We start from the raw sequence: 19,265 nt of genomic DNA, 5'->3' as shown, positions 1-19,265 counted from the left end.
CAGATGTACACTTTTGAGTCTTGTAAATCATTCTGGAAGTCAAGAAAACAGAATTTTAGGAAATAACAAAAACAAGGTTAAATAGGTTGATTTTTCTTTCCTGCTCTGACCCGTTTTTACTCCCCTTCAGTTTATAGGCAGAAAATCAAAACAATACAAATACATATCAAGGAAAAAGGAATAGCCTCTTGTTACTCTCCCTCCAGTTACCTCTTGTTACCTTGTTACCTCTCCCTACCCACTATATTTGGTATCTGTTTCTGCAATCATTTTCTATGCATTTACTAACATATACAAATATACATGAAGACATCATTTTTAAAATAAAAAGGGAGTCACTCTTTTGCATCACCTAGTGATTTATCAAATACTTCTTTCACTAACTGTTAGACCATTCTTCCATATATATAACTTAAGCCCTAAAGAAAGCATTACTTTTGAAAATAAGGGCTCCTTAAGGGTGATTTTTTTTTACTCACCTGTTTCACTTCTGCCTTAAAGGCATTTCTAATACCAATTATGTGATTTGTTTTTAGTTACCCAAATAGAAACAAACCTCCCTAAGCCCTCGCACATCTGCTTCTGAGTTTCTGCCCTTTGTGTGGTGTATAACTTTACCACTGAGTTGCATCTGCTGTGACCACAAAAAATTCAAATGCAAGCAAGCCAAGTTTTACTTACGTTACTGCGTACTGTGCAAATGAGAGATATTCCACTAGAACATCAAGACCTTTGTTTTCTTCATTCAGAAATTCTCTGACCCATCTGTTGGGGGGAAAAAAAAATCATTGGAGAAATTGATCACATGACCTGCCAAGGAAAGGGCACAGTGCAAAGTTTTGTTTTTTTTCACCAGAAACTTTCATTGCCTGAAAGGACATAGGGAGGAAGGCCTAGACTACTTCACATGAGACAGGAGCTTTTCAGATATGGTAACTAAGAAAACTACAACTTTTTAATGTGCAAAAATAAGGGCCAAAAAGTACACGTGGGCCATCTTTGCATTTTACTGCTTAGATGATTTAAGATAATCTGTAAGAAACTTTATTTAAAGAAGGCACTTGCTTAATGTACTTCTTCCACCACAATTGATCTACAGCCTGCTTGTGGAAGGAAGCAAGACTACGGACAATGAGGCAGACGGGGGACATGACAACATAACCACAAAAATCCAGGCAGGATTTCAAATCCAAGTTCAACTCCTTGGCACACTAAGCTACAGAAACCACTAAACTAGCCAATGAGAGACCAGTGTTTATGGGCTTCTAGAAATTCAATAGGGATAATGATTTGCTTAACTTTTTCCATGAATGTTAAAACCTTTTAAAAAGCTGCAGGCACTGCATACCATCATCAAGGCCGGTAGATGACAAATATCAGGTTTTTTTAAAAATTCTTTTTTAAATAATAACATCTTGCATTTGAATGGTGCTCCACAGTTCATGGAAAATGTTTACACATTCTTATTTGTTCTTCATAATAATCCTGATAGGGGGTTCAAACACAATCTTTAGGGAGGTGGATGTAAAATGTCACCACCCCCTTTTACAGATTTCCTCCAGTGCATTCATCTTCAAACAACATATGGTACCCGATTAAGCCTTCACTAAGTTTCAAACTCCAACAAATAATAAGTCAAAAGATCTACTACTATCACTGAAATGCCACTTAAGGTACATCTGCCACCTGCATTCCACAGTGGTTACTTTCCTCCAGAAACACCAAGCTAAAAAGGTTGACCAGCTATGGACATGATAGCAACTATGGAAGCCAGTTTTGTTAGTTATTAAAATAACAGTAGGACAATTCTACTAAGTATCCCTTAAGAATGAGCAACCCCTTGAGGTCTTTGTCTTAAAAGGAAGAAAACAATCCCATGGAATCAGGATATTTGGTTTTTTGTTTGTTTGTTTGTTTGTTTTAATTTTTGGCAGGGGGAAGGGGTTCTTTGTTTCATCCTCAAGCTCATTCTTTCTTCTAGTCCTGTCATCTCCATGATGCAAACCCAGCCCAGGTCTGCAGGTAGTTCCAGGAGGCAGCAAAGTGGGAAAGTAGAAAGCTTGCCTTGTGTTTTCCCCCCAAGTGCCTCAGAGAGGCAACTGCAAAACCTATGCACTTGGCATAGCTGCCTGTAAACGTACAGCATTTAATTTAAGAGAGACCTGGAGTGGCAACAGTGGCAAAGAAAATACCACCTGGTAGGCCTCACAAAGTGGCTTTGTTATGAGATCTAGACAAAACTAACGGGGCTGGGTACTGGTGGAGGCTGGAGTTTCATTTCAAAAGAGCCACATACACAATCTCACAGCATCTACTAGATACTTATTTTTTTATTTATTTTAATTACTTTCTATGGTGCTAGGTCTCAGGAGACATTGATCACATTTAAATACTAGTAATTAGAAGCTTAGAAATAGTAAAAAGAATTTTTTCTTTTTTGTGACTGGCTGGAGACGTAAAGTCTGGAACTCACTATCAAAATCCGATGATTAGAAAATCTTTAAATTCAAGCCCCTTAGCCTTGCTTAGGCTTTTCCATTGGTCTGGTCTATGGGCTCTGATTGTACAATTTAAACTGGCCCTTGGTGGTGGGTGTCTTTTTAATATGAGAAATAATCATGGCGGGGGTAGGGGCAGATTTTTCAGGGCAGTCTCAGTTTCACATATTCTTAGTGGCTCATAAGAACACACGAATTTAGGAGCTAAGAGAAACAACCACTGTCATTTCTTCTGGTTGATTTTCCAGACGCAGCCTCTGTAGAGTGCAGACCATCCAGAATGCACTCAGTGCCTGCCCTTGTGTCAACCACCGGCTGGCACCTCCATCTCACTTGGAAAGTTCAGCCACCAACTAGACAAGAGGCAAGTGACCTACAGATGAAAAACTAAATTTTTTTAAGGTAGGAAATAGCCAAGTACAGCCAGAGCTACAATTCACTTAACATGGTAATATGCAGATGTTTTAATGCAGGGATAAAGAACACTAATTGGCTTCTCTTACTTCACTGCAGTGTCGTTATCCAGGCCCCCATCTCCACTTTCTGATTTTGAGCGAAAGGGCCTCGAAGACAATTTTCTGAGTAAAAGGTAACAGCCTGCTGCCTACCTCCTAAAAGGGCAGCGAAAGTGTGACATATTCTACCCCTGATTTAATGTCATACAGTTACATTTTTTTCAAAGCTACAAGATCCTCCTCCTGGGATTTGATCTAGTCCTGACACCCCTGGCTGCCTTAGGAAAGAATGAGATCAGTCTTTCAGGGCTGGCTACCTTCCCCACTTTATCAAATGGTATCAGGCTAGCTTAGCAAAGTCATTTCAGCAATAAGGGTATGGATAAGAAAAAAAGAGCCCGCATTTTTCTATTATCTCAGTCCCTACCCCTTCTTGACTTGGAACTTTCTGTATTGGAGAGAACCGGCCACTTTCAATCAGAGTTGAAAGTGAACTTCTACAGAAATGAAAGAGTAAGGAAAGAAAACAGGTAAAGATAAAAATGGGCAACTTTCAAAGCAGTATCTGGAATCTAAAGGCATTCAAAGAATATGGATGCCTCATTTTGCAGATTTATGTAAATGATCATGCAAGGACTATATCATATATTTAGGGTTCCCATAGCAAATTATTTCCATTTCACCTCTGTGCATGCTACACACACTTTTTAATATGTTGCCAATAGGCAAACAGTTTCAAATTGGTTAATTATAGGTTTTGGAAAGTTGAATTATTTCTGACTCCGACAGAATGCATAACTTCCTGAGTGCCTCACGGATTCAATATAATTACCATATGCTGTAAATCTGAATTTAGGCAAATTCTAAATCAGATGCTTAGGAGCTGGAAAAGACAGGGACAATGACAAATAGCTCTGGAAGAAACTGGGTGCAAGGAAGAGATGTAAGTGCCAATGCCAACAGTCACTATTTTATTGTAGGCTGGTCACAGCTTGATTTCAAATCTTTGTTCTGTCTCCCCAAATCTTAGAACCTTATTTCTCCTCATATAGGTCTTAAGAGATGTTCCTGGCTTTCAATTTCTAAGATCAAGCCAAGTGGCCCAAAGTTGCACAACAGAAAGGAACAAGCAGTTAATTCCCTTTGCCAGCCTCTTTTAGAGAGAGGTCCTACAGACATACAGTGGGAACTGAAGTTGATGAAAAATCATGAAAAGCAAGAGAAAGAAGCACTGTGCGGATTCAACACTGGTCAGATCTACTCTGTTAGGCAGTGTTGCAAACTGATTCTCAAAGTATAGCCCATACACCACTAGGGGTCCCTGAAACCCTCTCAGGGTGTCTATGAAGGTAAAACTGTTTTCATAAAAAAAAATACACAGCAAAAGAAACTACCATCAGAGTGAACAGGCAACCTACAGAATGGGAGAAAATTTTTGCAATCTACTCATCTGACAAAGGGCTAATATCCAGAACCTACAAAGAACTCAAACAGTTATACCTGATGTAAATGATGAATTGATTGGTGCTGATGAGTTGATGGGTGCAGCACACCAACATGGCACAAGTATACATATGTAACAAACCTGCACGTTATGCACATGTACCCTAGAACTTAAAGTATAATAATAATAATTAATTAATTAAAAAATTAGGACATTGGTTGTTTTCACTCTGTTGACACTGACATGTATAATGCCAAAGAAATACTGTATAAAACTGCTGCAACCAAAGAAGACACCTATTTATTGTATTTGTCACTCCATGCACTCAGGAGGAGGAAAAAGCCAACTTCACTTAAGAATGCCCTTAGATAAGCAATACAAAATACTGATTTTATTAAAGCTTACTCATTTAGTACACATCTTTTTCATTTTCAGCTTGACAAAACAGGAAGCTCACATGAAGTACTTCTGCTACCTGCCCAAGTAGCACAGTTGTCTCAAGGAAAAGCACCTGTACAACTGTTCGAGTTGTGAGCTGAACAAGCCATTTTTTCATGGAATGTCAATTTACTTGTAAAAATGGTTGACAAACCATGGTGATTCAGTTTGGGATATGTGGCAGACATTTACTCAAATATGAAGTGAGCCCGTCCTTTCAGGGACAACACAGTATTTGTTGTTGATGACCAACTTTGAGCTTTCAAACAAAAATTAGAATTCTGGAAAACCTGTATTCACCACCATCAGTTTGACAGCTTCTCAATACTTAAAATATATTCTAATCAGACTAGTGGTTATTAACAAATGTGATTTTTTAAAATACTGCAAAGTGATATACTTCAACATTTGAGAAACATGATTTCACTGAGTTATTCTGATCTTCCAAATGACTAATGCATGATGTTAAGAAATCATGTCACAAGTTCACGTATGGATAAAATGACCCAATCAAAGTGCAAGACAGCACAGAGGACTTTTTGAGACAGGGTCTTACTCTGTTGCCCAGGCTGAAGTGCAGTGGCACAATCATGGCTTACTGCAGCCTCAACCTCCTGAGCTCAAGTGATCCTCCTACCTCAGCCTCCTGAGTAGCTGGGACTACAGGCTCATGCCACCACACCTGGTTAATTTTTGTATTTTTTATAGAGACAAGGGTTCACCATGTTACCAAGGCTGGTCTCAAACTCCCAGGCTCAAGCCATCCTGCCCACCTCGGCCTTCCAAAGTTGCTGAGACTGCAGGCCACTGCGCCTGGCCAGTGGATTTTAATATAACAGAGCACAAAAAGTGCATTGATACGATTTCAGACTCTACATTATAGCTATCTGTAAGAATCAGTTACCAGTCGTTCAATTTCAGGGGTATTACCAAAAAAAGAATATCCACAATTATCTGAAAAGACCATTAAAAAAAACTCGTCTCTAAGTGTGTATATGTAAAAGACCCAACTTTCTTCATATACATCCATCAAAACAGATCACAACAAACTGAATGTTGACTCAGATAGGAGAATCTAGCTGCCAACTATTAACCAGTTTTTAAAGAGATTTGCAAAAATTAAACCAATGCGGCCTTTGTCACCAATTTTTTATTTGAAGAATATTTTTCATAAAACATGTCATTTAAGTTAATTTATAATGTGTTAATATTTATATTAATATATAACATTTATTTTATATTTATGTATTTAAATTAAATTTTATTAAATAAATGTTTTATTAAAGACATTTAAAATATATCGGTTTTAATTTCTAATATTGTAAATATTAATAGATTTGACCCATCTAAACAAAAGATTATATGGGTTCAAAAATAATATAAAAGTATAAAGGCATTCTAAAACCAAAATAAAAGGTGAGAACTGCTGGTTTAGGTAACAAATTTTAGAAGTGACTATATCTAGGCTCAAATCTCAGTGCTTCTAACTTGTGTGGAATTGAGCAAGGTACTTAATAGACGACCCTCAGTATTCTCATCTGTAAAACAGGGATTCAGGCGTAATGGTCAGTAAGATTTTTGTAGGAAATACACAGAATAACAAAGGTAAAGCACCTAACACAGTGCTTAATAAATAACAAAATGATTATAACCTTGATGGTTTCTAAAAAAGTACCATCTAGGAATAAGTTAATCATAAGGCAGCTTGATACACACATACACACCCATACATGTTGTATGCATGTTAAAAGCAGCCTTTGTCACTCTCCTGTCTTTCTTCTTTTGGCCTGGCTCACCCAGCACTGATTCATAAAGAAGTCTGGCAGGCAGGAGAGAAGACGACATTAACTAAGCAGTTCCTCAGTGTCTTCCCTTTTCTACAAACCTCCTTCCCCTCCTTGCGAACTTGCCACATTCCTTCTGCAATCTCATGCCTGTTCTCTCTACACCGCAACGAGAAAGTGAAATGAGTATCTTTCAGAATTTCTGTGACCTTCCACTGAGGATGGAAAGTAATTTTCCATCATTATAGGCAGCTTTACTACAATAAATTCCCTGCAAGGAGAGACAGCATACACATCAGTTCCACAGAATAAAGCTGGTAAATCTGTCCACTTCACCCTCACCACAACTTAAATCCTATCACTCTGACATCTTAAGCACCATGGCATCTGCCTACTCACACTGCATGGCCAGTGTGTTCTAACACTACGTGGATCATTTCAAGGGTATTTCAAGTAATTTCAAAAGCTTAGATAAGTCATAATCCAATTCTTCTCTATTATTATAGTTCCTAAGAGTAAGTGAATGGGATTATTTCTAGTCTAATTCTTATTTCAATTTGACTCAAAGAAAATTAATTTTCTTTCTCAGAAGATTGTTCCATTTATAGAGTTTTAGGTTTATATCAAAACTCAGAACAAGCCCTTTGCTTGACAAAGCTGCAGCTCAGAATGTTATCTCGGTAAAGCTCAAGTCTTTAACCTTGAAAAGCAAGCATGTGCCCAGAACAATTTTTTTTTAGGACAAGTAGATTGTAAATGTAATCCCTTCTTTTTAATTTCTGGGAATCATAATCTCCTGAGTGTCAGGATCATTTTAGATAAAGATGATAACACTCTCTGCCTTAGGGAATTCCTTAGAGATATATAATACTGTTGAATACTACAGATACTATTTGCAACAAGCATAAAAAACAACTATCATATATTGAGTAACTATTAAGTTTCAGACCCTTTATTAGGTCTTTATAAGTTATGTCATCTGATCCTTACAACATTCCTATGATGTAAGTCTTATCATACTCATTTTGTCAACGAGAATTTAACTTGGGTCACATAGTAAGTACAGAAAACTTATATAACTTATCTAAGGCTAAATAACTAGAAAGGGGCATAGCAAAAATTTGAGCAAATGGGTACTGCTCTTTTATTTTTATTTTTTGAGACAGGGTCTCACTTTGTTACTCAGAGAGTGCAATGGCTGCTCACTACCGCCTCGAACCCACGGGCTCAATTGATCCTTCTGCCTCAGCGTCTCAGGCACTGCAGGTACGTGCCATTGTGACTGGCTAATATTTTATCTTTTTGTAGACACGAGGTCTCACTATGTTACCCAAGCTGGTCTCAAACTCTCGGGCTCAAGTAATCCTCTGCCTCAGCCTCCCGAAGTGCTGAGAATACAGGCGTGAGCCATCACACTCAGCCCTGAATTATCTATCTATTACAGTATGCTAAACAGTACAATAAAATATATGGTTTCCTCATATAGCATCTTGCATTTCAAGAATTCTTCATTTTAGTAACTGATTGTTTTAGTCATTATTGAGTAATTTTTCAGAAGATATCCCTATCAAGTGAGATCAAGCCAGTTAGTTTACATAAGAAAGAGTGAGTTCAGGTTTAGGTTTTCAGGACAGGCAAGATGGTCAAACTCTGGTTGTGTGGTTTTACTTCATGTAAGCTTATGCTAGTGATTGCTTGCATACAATCAGACAATGCATCTCCATCAATTTTTCTGCTGCTAAAGCCAAGGCTTTCAGAGTACCTCACATAGGCGGTGGGTGAGGGAAAACTTCACCCGGTAAAGATGAAAGAAATGTAAGAATCTTTCAACATGCCTATAGTATCCTCAACAACAAACCACTCCAATTGCTTGCAGACTGCACTGGCTTCAATCCAACCAAGGTTCTTCTATTCAGCCAAGTTTGTGTTGGAAATGATCATCTTCCTTTTGTATTTGATGGTCAATTTCACGTTACTTCAGCAATGCTTAAAGAAATGCTTTTTTTTTTTTGGGGGGTGAGAAGGAGTCTTGTTCTGTCACCAAGGCTGGAGTGATCTCAGCTCACTGCAACCTTCACCTCCCAGGTTCAAGTGATTCTCCTGCCTCAGCCTCCCAACTAGCTGGGAGTATAGGCATGCACCACCACGCCTGGCTAATTTTTTGTATTTTCAGTAGAGATGGGTTTCACCATGTTGGCCAGGATGGTGTCAATCTCCTGACCTCAGGTGATCCACTCACCTCAGCCTCCCAAAGTGCTAGGATTACAGATGTGAACCACTGCACCCAGCCTAAGAAATGCTTTTTGACAATTTGTAGAAATCCTGGTTGCAGTTCATTCCACCATTTTCAGTTAAAAGGGCCAAAGGCCTAGGGTTGGACCAAACAAAATCGAATCTAGTTCCTGATCCATAAATACTGGAAAGTATTTAAATGTCCTTAGTTTAAATGCCCAGAAGTATTAAACTACCACCATCTTCATCTCCAGCAGACAAGCCTCATTGCTTTGATCCCAGATCCCTGATAATCTTATTTACTTTCAGGGAAATGGCTGCCAGCATAAGTCATACAGGAAAAGCAACAGAGCAACTTGAGCCAAAGCACCTGGCTCTACAGCTGTAGACTGTGCAATTCACTCACCTTCTCTGGTCTTTAATTATTTTAATCTGTAAAATGAGGCATTAGGCAATTCTTAATTTCTCTTCCAGTTCAAAAATCATGACTCTATGATTCTTTGTTCCATAGCTCATTTTCAGGGACAAAGTCTAGAATTAATTCATTTTCTGAATATTTCATTCTCAAGGTGACAAACCTGCTGGTTATCATTTAAGAAATGCACATTCTTACCCAAGTTCCGTCACCTATCAACCAAAATAGCATTCCTACAATTTCTAAAAGTTTATTTTGAAATAACTATGCTAATTAACCATTTGAATGGCTTACAGCAGTCTGAAATAAAGTTTTATCTACATAATAAATCCATATCAAGTCCTTACTTAACCTCAAATAACATTTATTTCATTATGACATTGATGAGGGGGGAAAAAGGTTTTATAACATCACTTCACTTAAAACTCATGGTTTCCAAGAAGAACCTATCAATGAGAGAGGACTTACTGTATGTTACAGGATACTCTGTAAAACTAAAGCTCAATATATATACATCAAAATTCATTTCCAATAGACTTGCAAAGAATGTCATGGGAGAATTCTAAAAGATCTAAAAGTCGATAGTCCTCTCATTGTAAAGCTCAAAGAATCAAAACCAAAGGGGTTAAATAGCTTGCCCAAAATGTTACGCAGGTGCTTTGGGCAGAAGGAGGGTTACAAAATAGGATACCTGATATCATTCTGCCTCAGAGAGAAGCCATCTTATTCGAAGACATGGTACAATTAGGCCACCCAGGGGTAAGGGAGAATATAATACCGCTGTACTTGCCTGAGGCAAAGCAACCATGTTGTCGCCTGAAAGAAACTCAGAATGCTTAGTGCAGAGATTCCCTGAACTTTATTTTCCCAGAATGGATTTACACTTCATGGTCCTGAGGTTTTGAGATGTATGAAAAAGAGACTGAGAATGTGTCTGAGTGCAATGACATGAGTCAAGTGACATTATTCCAGCTTCCGTCCCCTTCTGGCCAGAAACTCTAGAGAATTAACGAAAGGGAAATAAAGTAGCTTCAACTCAGCAACTTGGAGAACTACAGTAAAAGCTTAGAGATTTTCCAAGACCTCAGTCTACATCTACTGTTGCGAGTTCCTGATTTGCCAGAGAATTGTTATGCAAACATGAAACCAACTGTCCATATTTACTGCACCCGCGCAAAGAAATATAGAATTGTTATGAATTCCAAATCAAGGACTATCTGTCTTGCTTCTGCTGATTCTTGGGCAGTAAGTAATTTGAGTACTAACAAAGGTTTCATCTACTAAAACCTCAGTCTTTTAATTTATAATGAACCATAAGGAAGCTCAATTCTTTGGATATGATTCAGTTACTTTGTAAAGTGTCCAAAAGCTTTAGAGCTAAGATGTTAAAGGGGTTTACTTACCCAATGTGGTTGGTTCTTAAAGAAATTTCCAGTTCTCTTAGCACTTGTGTAGATTCTTGAACACGCCGTCTGAATTTCTATAATTTAACAACACATATTCACACAAAGTATTTTAGCAACTGCTATAACTGAAGCTCAGTTATAATAAATTTAACACAATATGAAAAATATCTTCACTTCTAAAATGGGCTTCCCTCCCTTTTTTTGTTGCAGAGCACACACATTTTCCTCACTATGAAAATTAGCTACCGAGAAAGGACTAGAAAAAGTCCTTGTTTTAGAAAAAGACACACAAAAATGTGTCTTTCAGCAAGTAGATTTTATTTTCCTACCCCCCACACACAACAATATTCACCAGTATTCCTACGGGTCAGGGACCCCAGTACTACCTCCAGTTTCAATGATTCATTAGTAGGACTCAAAGGACTTGGCGGCATACAGTCATACCCGTGGCTATGACATATTACAGCAAAAGAATACAAAGCAAAATCAGCAAAGAGAAAAGGTTCATGGGATAAAACGTGCAGGAAACCAAGTGCAATGTTCCAGGAGTCCTCTCCCCGAGTAGACACAAATGACAACACGCATAAAGCTCATTAGAGACTCAGTGGCCAGGTTCTTATTGGGAGCTGGTTTAATAGGCAACTCTCTGTCTAGTACATAACAAAAATTCAGACTCCCAGAAGGAAAAGAGGCATTCAGCATAAGCCGTGTTGTTTTCACAAACAGTTTAAGCATAGGGAAACATTCTTATCAGGAAATGGTAGGAACCTTCCCCACCTACCCTTCCAGGACTCCCTCGGGGCTTCTTTCATCACTGAATCCACCTCTGATAGTAAATGTGTTCATATACACCTCTCTAGCCTCCTGATCCTAAATCATTTCCAAGATACCAATGGGCTACATTGTACATCAGTCCTTTGGAACACATTTTCCTACAGAAATATTTATTTAAAGTGACAGTCTCAGGCCACTTTGAAGGAAGAAAATTTGACGTCAGCGCCTCCTAAGCAGAGTTCCAGGCTATCTGTGCTACGAACCTGAACCACCTTTATGTTACACTGTTTACAGGAAAGAGCTTTGAGAATTCTGGCTGAGGATATAAAGGACCTCTCTCCTCTGCTGCCACAACTGCAGTGGACACAGAGTCCTTCAGCTCCAAGGACAAGAAGAAAAGGAAGGAGGATGGAAGTGAGGATTCCAGAATGTGGGGTGGCAAGAGCTACGCCCACACCTGGGACTTGGTGCCCCATGAAGGCCTGAAGCACAGCTCAGCACAGCAGGCTCCTGTTACCCTGTCGTCTTCTTCTGAAAGCCCCTGGCTTCCCCACCAGCTGCTTCTAAGCAGGGCCCCCAAGGAAGAAGATAGTCTCACAGTTCCTCCATAAATGCCATTCCCAAGACAATCTAAAGAGACCATGTCAGGTTTCCAGAATCCAAGTACAGTAAGAAATAGGAAACAAAAATATCCCCAATGTGATGGAAAAAAGAGGCACTCCCCTCTTCTGTTGAAACAGGCCTAAGAAATGGTGGCATACTTGAGAGTTTGGAGGGCACCCAACCCCAGAGCTTCCTAGACCACTTCCCAGCAATGAGGAGGCTCTGCACAGTACTTGGCTTGAAAAGGGAGTAATGGCCAAGCTCAGTGGCTCACGCCTGTAATCCCAGCACTTTGGAAGGCCATGGTGGGTAGATCACCTGTGGTCAGGAGTTCGAGACCAGCTTGGCCAACATGAAGAAATCCCGTCACTATTAAAAGTACAAAAATTGGCCAGGCGCGGTGGCTCAAGCCTGTAATCCCAGCACTTTGGGAGGCCGAGATGGGCAGATCACGAGGTCAGGAGATCGAGACCATCCTGGCTAACACGGTGAAACCCCGTCTCTACTAAAAAATACAAAAAACTAGCCGGGCGAGGTGGCAGGTGCCTGTAGTCCCAGCTACTCGGGAGGCTGAGGCAGGAGAATGGCGTGAACCCGGGAGGCGGAGCTTGCAGTGAGCTGAGATCTGGCCACTGCACTCCAGCCTGGGCGACAGAGCAAGACTCTGTCTCAAAAAAAAAAAAAAAAAAAAAAAAAAAAAAAAAAAAAAAAGTACAAAAATTAGCCAGGCATAGTAGTACAAAAATTAGCCAGGCATAGTAGCACATGCCTGTAATCCCAGCTACTCGGGAAGCTGAGGCACGAGAATCGCTTGCACCTGGGAGGCGGAGGTTGCAGTGAGCTGAAATCGTGCCAGTGCACTCCAGCCTGGGTGACAGAGCAAGACTCCATGTCAAAAAAAAAGAATAGGGGCAAGTAGTGCAGGATGGGCAGCTAAAGGTGTTCTCGCTCTTTAAACTCTTCCTTGGAGCTAAAAATTAGGAATGGAGTAGAGGAGAGTCAGTAGGATGAAGCAGGCAGTCTGCTATGTCTATAGAGAAGGCAAGAGAAAGGAGACAAAAAATTCTAGGGTCTCTGGTCACACAGCTAAGGCAACCATTTCCAGATGTGCTGGCTGCTCCAATGTGGCCACTCCCACGTCAGAGTCCTAAGTCTCGAGCTGCCTGCACAGGTGGTTGTCAGAAAATAACTCAGCCTTCCAAGCTCTGTGTCGTGCGCACTTCTGACTCATTCCCTGCAGCCTTTGCTTCTGCTGGGCCCCTGATTTGCTTTGGATATTTGTCCCTTTCAAATCCCACGTTGAAATAGGACCTCCAATGTTGGAGGTGGGCCTAGTGGGAGGTATTCGGGTCACGGGGGCAGATAGCTCTTGAACTGCTTGGTGCTGTCCTCGCGATAAGAAGTGGCTTCTTACTCTGAAGAGTTCCTGTGAGATCTGGTTGTTTAAGAGAGGCGGATACCTCCTCCCTCTTGCTCACCATGTGACACGCCTGCTCCCCCTTAGCCTTCCGCCATAATTGTAAACCCCCTGAGGCCCTCACTAGAAGCAAATGCCAGCACCACACTTCCTGTACAGCCTAAAGAACTGTAGGCCAAAATAAACCTGTTTTCTTCATAAATTACCCAGCCTTAAGTATTTCTTTATAGCAATACAAGGGAACTAACACCCAGCCCCAATGCCGCCTTCTGCTTCCTCGGGGCAAGGTCATCCCTTACATATGCCATCAGGCACAAGGGCACTCAGTGTAGCACTGAGGGTATAGTGGAGTATAAAAGACGGTCTGCTGAAGGGCTAAGAGCTATGTATTGAAACCAGGTAACTATATCAAAACATGATGAGGTAATAATAACAGCAGCAGTGCTAGCATTTTTGGGCACTGACTATGCTACCTAGGCACTACCCTTCTGCAACTGCCTGATAACAGAGGTAAACTAAACTGACTTTACTCCTGTATTACATTATCTTAGGAATGGCTCAATTTTTGGTTAGATTCTGGGCCACAAGAAGTCTTGGAGTCCACTTCTCTAATATATACACAATGAGTGCTAACACTTTGCACTTCTAAAATGTATCCAGAATGCTTTAAACTGAAGAGAAATTATGTGCCCTTGGGGAGCCAGAGAGGATCTGTGAGCGGTCTGTGCTATTCTCCCTTCCCTCCCCATCAAAGGAGGCCTGGGATGAGCCCACAGAGGCAGCTGAGCCCAGGTTGAGCCCTACAATAGGTTTCATCTCACAACTGCAGCGCCAGCAAGGGACCAGACTCCTTTAAACACAGACTAATCACTTCCTGGTATTAAATAAGGAGGCTGGTTTGGAGAGTTCTGTTCATAGAGATATCTAATTTAGGCTCTTCCTTTCCTGCCCTAGAGGTTTCATTTAAAATTATTTAGAAGATAATCTAAATAGAAAATGTTTTTAAAAAAATTTTTTAAAAAGCAAATTAAGTATCTTCTACTCAATTTGCACAAAAGATTAACGAATCAAGTATTCGAGGACTCCAGACACAGTTAAAGGAAAACTGCCCAGCCTAGACTGTCTGGCTGAAATTTAAAGCCTCGATTTGAAATCTTTTTCTCCCCCACCATAATACAGCTGAGAATTTTAAGCTCATTTTAACTGCAAGCCATGTCTTATTTCAACAAATCTCCTTTTTTTTCCCCAGGCTTTAAGCATTACAATTATGTTGTATGGAACAGATCATTTCCTCCTGCCAGCTCCTGACAGAATTAAAGCAGGGGTGGTTAATCCACCATCCATTTTATTTTTTCTGAGCTGAATGACTGATTTTGAAAAATGAGGCACAGACCAAACATGGCCATTCAGGTGAACGCACATGGGCCAGGGCAGAAATGTCGGGAATGAAGGTCCAAACAGACATCTTTTGTCCTGCTCCAGTTTATTATTTATGAGGAAGCAAAACATTTTCTGGGAAGCTTATTTGTTGCTTTGCTTCACTTTGTTCTCTTTGCCTAAACCCAGAAACAGCTGATCGAAAGGAAAACTGGAACTGTGCCAGGAGGAAGCCCACCTCTTCCTTCTAAGCATCTTCCTCCATGTGGGGTATGGAAATGGGGGCCTAAGCAGCACTCTCTAGGGGTGTGCGTATATTTTCCTTTCTATTCAGAACTGGAAAAATGTGGAAGGAATCTTTTGGAGGTAGGATGAATTCTACATGAGGAAAGGTCTCAGGTCTCAGTCTTCTGTATAAACATCAGCATCTCTGCCACACTCAGCTCAGGGTAAGCATCAGGGCTCAATGCTGAGGTCTGAGCCATCTAGCCTGAAGGTTACAAGTTTGAGGATTTCAGAAAACGTTTAGAAATCAATTCTAAAATGGGATCTTGCTGTCCCTTTGCAAAGAAATAGTGCAGAAAAACACCCATCTGGGAATGTGTTTTGTGTATATGGCTGTCTCTTTATTTATTTATTTTTCTTTTTGAGACGCAGTTTTTTGTTCTTTTTGCCCAGGCTGGAGTGCAATGCACAATCTCGACTCACTGCAAACTCCGCCTCCCGGGTTCAAGGGATTCTCCTGCCTCAGCCTCCTGAGTAGCTGGGATTACAGGTACCTACCACCATGCCTGGCTCATTTTTGTAGTTTTAGTAGAGATGGGGTTTCACTATGTTGGTCAGGCTAGTCTTGAACTCCTGACCTCAGGTGATCCATCTGCCTCGGCCTCCCAAAGTGCTGGGATTATAGGCGTGAGCCACCATGCCCGGCCTGGGTGTATCTTCCTTTACAGACCTCTTTAAACTGATGACATTAAGACTGCCACGTGCTTAGGGAAAGGGAGGAATGAGAAAAATTAACAAGAACTGAGCAACGGTTTCATTTGTAGGACCTGACAACAGATCTTTTGGAAAGAAACGTGTGTACCACATTTAAGAAGGGAGAAGTATCAATGATACTTTGACAGGTACGTTCCTGGATTCAAGGTTGTGTCACATTCAAATCACATATGACATACAGCCAGCAATGAAGTTCTGCACTCCACTGTCATCATCACTACTAGATTTTATTTCCCCTTGTCTACATATTAACCATAAGAGAAAGGCCCAGGAAACTTCCAAAAGGAAATAATAGCTATTCTCCTTTGCTGGACTTTTTTTTATTGGGGTGGGGGTGGGGGGTGAGGGAGGAAGAGTTAGAGTAGAAGATACAGAAAAAAAATTTTTTTTAATATAAGCATCAAGAGCCCTGGAAATAGTGGCTAACTAGGTAAAGTATACCGTTCTTTTCTCATAAATCTCACATTGAAACAACAGAGAGAATCAGCCTGAGATATTTTCGCTGGAGCATTGAAAGCAGGAGTTGTAGAAGGTCAATAGAAAAACAAGCGCTATCTGGTAAAGCACCCCTCCACCCATCTTGAGCAAGGACAGCTCTGCCCTGAGACATCCCAGGACTGATTCAGGCCCGCAGGGCCGTGCCAGGCTACATGCTTTACCACAAGGCATCAGTTTAAACCAATTGTGTGGCTGCACAAAGCAGGGCTTGTTTGTAAAAGGAGAGAGTCTGTTGAGAATGGAATCAACTATTCTCTCCTTACCTTCTCAGGCCAGGGGCAGGCGTTGGGGTGGGTAGGAGGGGAGCTGCTAAAAGCATCAACACAGGATGTGAGTGCACAGCTGGGATGACAAAGGCCCAGTGATTTTTTCAAGGTCTCTGGAAATGCACCAAGGCATAAAAAACTGAAAGGCAAGTATTCCCTTTGCAAAGCCCGCTCTTGTAGGGGCCTAAACACCTCTGGACTGCACTCACTGCCCTGTGTAATTGGAAATAACAGTGACTCAATAACCATCAGAGGTATGTGACTCTCATGTCAGGAAAGAACTTTTATACACATCTTCAAGTGAGAAGGGTGTTTGTTTTCCTTTGTCTTCTTACGTTGTTGGTCTCCCAAGGTGGTTTTTTGTGGAGGTTCTGGCAGAGGCTCTAACGCAGAGGAAGGAAGGTCTCTTCCAGTGCAGGAGGATTCTGCTCGCTAATAGAGAAGCAACAACAAAGAGTGTAAACAAATCCATCTTACCTTCCTGGTTACAGCTGGATCCAGATAGCCTTTGAGCTTTTGAATGTATGTATGAGGAGGATTCTTCACCTGGAATCGTTCCTGCAGAAAGCACAAAAGTCAAAAGTATGAAAGGTATGAAGCAATGACACAGTCAGCCACATCAGATTATGTTACCAAAATATGACCAAAATGCATCCATAGTATAAACATGGCCCTGTGAGCAGTCATTATGTACTAATTGTTTTGCATCTTGGTAGTAGATGTGATCCCCTCTTTGCACAGGAGGAAAACTGAAGATCAGAGAAATGCAGAACTCTCTTTGACGACACTGCTGGTCACAGGTACATGTGGGTTTGAACCCACATCTGCTCAACTCCAGAGTCAGTACTGCTTTCTCCACAGGGCCCTGCAGCTTCCGTTCTAGGAACGGTGCTTTGCCCAACCTGTTTCAGGTCCTCCTTCAGCAGGTCTTCAATCTTTTGCATATTTTCTTGAATAACTTCAATGCTGGCAAATCTTTCTCTTTTGGATATTTATTTTATCTTTGAAAATAACAAAACATTTGACCCAAACTGATAAAGCTAATTTTTTTCAAATATGAGCAATGAGTCAATTGCTAAATAACTGGAATGGGGGAGTGTGTGTTTGCGTGGATACACGTGTGTATGCCATCATGAATGGATTCCAACCTGAAAGATCTGAAAGTATCCTGAGCAAAGGCAGTCACTAGAATAAGCATAAACATACATAATATACCATCCAAGGTGATATCTGAATGTAGGTAAGAGGTGGGGCCCAAGAATCAACATTTCTAACATGTTTTATGCTAATACTGCCAAAAGAGGAACCATCCTTTGAAAAATTCACACCATGTGTATCAGGTTTTATAGACCCTAATGTCCAAAGCAGAACAGGCAACAGTAAAAACCTGGGTAGAAGCCATATGTCCACAAACCATAAAATGAACAAGCACTTACATTTACGTTCATACAATGGTATACTAGATTACAATGAAAACAAGCCATGTACTGCCTGCTCCTATGAATGGATCTCACAAACCTGATGCTGAGCCAAGAAGAACACCTGATTTCATTTCTTCACACTTATAAAATAGGCAACATTAAACTTTAACGGTTACAGATACATACTCAAGTGGTAACACTATACATATAGATATATGGTTTTATATTGTGTGTGTATATGTATACTTGGAGATAATCTGCCTGAAAGTCATGGTTGGAAGACTGAAGTAAGGAAAGTCGTAATCAAAAGGAGAAATATGGCACATTCCTAAGAGGCCAGAAGTTCTATTTCTTGATCTGAGTAGCAGTTACAAAGGTGCTGGCTTTATACTACTTATGATGCTGGTTCTCAGGCTTAACTACCTTTTCTATATAGATGCTGTATTTCTCACAAAAAAAGTTTAAATCAGCTCTAAAGGAAAAAACAGATTCACCAAGAAATGAGGACAAGCCTGGGTAACATCGTGAAACCCCCTCTCTACAAAAAACACAAAAACTTAGCTGGGTATGGTGGCCCATGCCTGTAGTCCCAGCTATCCAGGAGGCTGAGGCGGCAGAATCACCTGAGCCCAGGAGGTCAAGGCTGCAGTGAGCCCTGGTTATGCCACTGCACTCCAGCCTGGGTAACAGAGCAAGACCCTGTCAAAGAAAAGAAAAGAAAAGAAAGAAAAGAAAGAAAAGAAAAGAAAAGAAAAGAAAAGAAAAGAAAAGAAAAGAAAAGAAAAGGAAAGAAAAGGAAAGAAAAGGAAAGAAAAGAAAGAAAAGGAAAGGAAAAGAAAAGGAAAGGAAAGAAAAGAAAAGAAAAGAAAAGAAAAGAAAAGAAAAGAAAAGAAGATATGAGGATAATCTTTATCATGTTCTTTTCTACCTACAACCCAAAAAGTATTTTCTTACTTTAATTCTTTATAATCTGATAATCGCTTACTCCACAATGGAATTTTTTGGTATTTCACTCTGATAATTGGCCAGCATGTGCATTTGTTTATCCCATAGAAACTTGTATTTCTCCTACACAGGGAACCAGAACATTCTGCATGGTCCACTGAAGACTTGCTTGCTTGTAGATTTTAAAATGCTCAAGGTCACTGTAATAATACTGAAAAGATAATCTTATTGTTTAAAATCTATATTTGTTGTTTATCCTTGACAATATGGTTTGTAGTGGGACACCTATTAAT

The 19,265-nt window shown here is 40.3% G+C and overlaps 1 protein-coding gene across 1 annotated transcript in view; it reads right to left on the bottom strand.

The window, feature by feature from the left end:
* The window catches only part of FMNL2 (formin like 2), a 314,952-nt gene that overhangs the window by 89,470 nt on the left and 206,217 nt on the right, over nt 1-19,265 (bottom strand). Inside the window, 3 exon segments of the mRNA XM_007964975.3 lie at nt 682-765; nt 10,670-10,746; nt 17,084-17,164. Of these exon segments, the coding sequence (XP_007963166.1) occupies nt 682-765; nt 10,670-10,746; nt 17,084-17,164 (242 nt within the window).

This window comes from Chlorocebus sabaeus, chromosome 10, assembly GCF_047675955.1.
Source record: "Chlorocebus sabaeus isolate Y175 chromosome 10, mChlSab1.0.hap1, whole genome shotgun sequence".
NCBI lineage: Eukaryota > Metazoa > Chordata > Mammalia > Primates > Cercopithecidae > Chlorocebus > Chlorocebus sabaeus.
Note: the sequence above shows the minus strand (reverse complement) of the source record. Positions and strands in the feature narration are given on the sequence as shown.